This window comes from Penaeus monodon, chromosome 3, assembly GCF_015228065.2.
Source record: "Penaeus monodon isolate SGIC_2016 chromosome 3, NSTDA_Pmon_1, whole genome shotgun sequence".
Lineage (NCBI taxonomy): Eukaryota > Metazoa > Arthropoda > Malacostraca > Decapoda > Penaeidae > Penaeus > Penaeus monodon.
Window position 1 is genome coordinate 52,876,378 of NC_051388.1, and position 2,500 is coordinate 52,878,877.

A 2,500-nucleotide genomic window follows, 5' to 3' on the forward strand; every position below is an offset into this window, starting at 1 on the left:
TTGCTTTGATAATAGATGCCTTAAGAATGTATGCAAATAACATTTTGTTTCTAGTTGACTGGAATATAAAGCATGCTGACGTCATTCCCATTGCAAGCATGGTGAATGGGACATGGGTTGTTACATATCAAGGTGAGTGTGAGAGTTCAAGTGCCTTTCAGATCCTTCAAGTGAAACCTCTTAGTGAAGGTTTAGTACAAGGCATTTTGAAGAGTCTGAATGAAAGTGAGGGAGATTTGAAGTACATGTTGAAATTATATGAAGAATGTAAGTACAAAGGCATTTTAAATACACCTGAAATGGTTAACATTTTCAACGAAATCAGAAAACCAGTTCCGTGTAAAGAAATGTTAGAGTATTTTATTGAAAAGAAAATTGGATCCATTCAAACAGATCATGACCTAGAATTAATTGAGAAGCTCGCATTTAGGAACATGATAAAAAATGAGGGGTTCTATAAAAATGAAGATTTGATGTCTGTAAAACCTGAAATACAGGACTTGTTTTTCGCAAAGGATGCTAAAGGATTATCCTTTAGATATAGAGTAATAGAGGACTTGTTTGCCTCTAGATTTATCCGAAAAAATGAAAAAGAAGCCAAGAGAATATTGGAAGAATACCCAACTCAGATTCCTATGTTCAAAAGAGCTATCAAATTTGCTTGTATTTTTTGGTGTCAAAATGACCAGATAACGACCAAGTTATCTTTAATAAAGCCATATCTTTACAAAGTTTTGAATGTAGATGATAGATTATGGAAAGAGAAATCAGGTGGGAAACAAAATGCCAAAGCCCACAAGAAGAAGAAGAAAGAGAGAATGAATGATGAGTTTTTGAAGGATGATTCTGAAACTTGTAGGTATGAGAATGCTTTCACAAGGTGGTCATACCTTGTTAATTTTGTTGAAGCATGTGGATGCAGACAAGAAATTTTAGATCTTTTTGCTGAAATCGTTGCTCTGAAAGATGTTTGGCTATTCAAATGCAAATTCTTAAATGAGGAAAAAATTCCTGTAATTAAGAAAATCCTAAACAATGTGAAGTATGTCAGACCAGTAACAGTCAGATTGGAAAGTGGCATGAAATGTGAAATTTTGAATTTGGTGTTAAATATGCTGGGAAACCTGCCATTAGAAGATAAAAAGATGTCATTCCAGATAAATATAGTTAGAAGTAAATATTCACATATATATCCTTCAAGTTTGGAGAATTTAAGTAGAGATATAGTGAAAATATCAAACCCCCATCTCCAGTTATGTAAGTATGTGGGACCTTTTGTATACAAAGGAGAAGAAGACTTTTTGAAATGTCTTTGTGTTAAAGATAATTTACAAATTTTGGATGTAATTGTAAGAGATGTGGCATCCTTTGCAGAAATCATAAATTGTGATGGACAGGCCAAATTAATGGACTCCGTGGTCAAAGTGAATCTGAAATCTGTCACAGAAAGCTCAAAGACACCAGTATTGTCTAAAGATAAACCTCCTACTTTAACAGTCCATTATCAGGATGGTATTTTGGATCTGCTGTGTAAATTTGGTTGTCCAAAATATTTAAAGTACCTGAGCATGGATGGGATTGTTATCAGAGGAAATTTCCACATGGATCTGAAAGTATTTACTCGTCTGGAATGTTTATTCATCAAGTGTGATCCAGAATATTACAAGAGGAATCAGAGAAACAGAACTGGCACAGAGCCAATGGAGGTAGAGGGAGTCAAAGAGGAGGCCAGGGCTCCTGTGCTGCCTTTGGAAGAGTGGGGTTTCAGGCTCGTAGTGGGGACTGAGCTTCCGAAGGGGTTGGAGAGACTTATGCTCCGTAACATGATTTTCTGTAACGATTCAAATGTCTCAGTTCTGCTTGAGAAGTGGAAGAACTTGCAAAGGTTAATGATATTAGACACTATTGTATCTGTTACAGGAGCATATAACATTATCAAAAAGGAGGAAGATCAGAGCCAAGAATCTACTTCAACTGAAAACAGTAGTGATGATGTTGTTCAGGAGGTTAAGAAGAAGTGTAACATATCTGCTTCAGGCACATCTCATAATAAAAAGTACTCAAAGTGCTCACGCTTAACTAAGGAAGAGCGGACTGCACAGAGCAGAAAAAAACCTCTGGGCAGGGAATTAATAATTACCTCTATACAAGGACTCTGCCAAGAATGCTCAAATTTCCCTTGCTCTTGCAAACCCATAGATGGTCAAGACATTAAAGATACATTTGACAGCATTATAAGTCTTATTAAAGCCACTTATGAATGTGACTATCTTTCCTTCAGCTTTACTAATCAGGTCTTTACAGTGAGGAAGAATATGCATAAGGACTTGAGAGTCCGTATTCCCTTGTTGTGGTTGAATGATGACGCAGTGCGCAACTTGCAGAAGAATCCTGATTTGAATAATTTATTTGAAGCTTTAAGCATAGCACAGTATATCCAACTTGAAAACACAAAACTTTCTCATAAGGGTGCTGAGGAAGTTGCTAAACTTCTGATAAG

General features: G+C 36.0%; 1 protein-coding gene across 1 annotated transcript in view; it reads left to right on the plus strand.

Annotated features, from left to right (window-relative positions):
- The window catches only part of LOC119597038, a 10,503-nt gene that overhangs the window by 7,339 nt on the left and 664 nt on the right, over nucleotides 1-2,500 (plus strand). Inside the window, exon 4 of the mRNA XM_037946477.1 lies at nucleotides 1-2,500. This exon is cut by the window's left edge and continues 278 nt beyond it; it is cut by the window's right edge and continues 664 nt beyond it. Within this exon, the coding sequence (XP_037802405.1) occupies nucleotides 1-2,500 (2,500 nt within the window).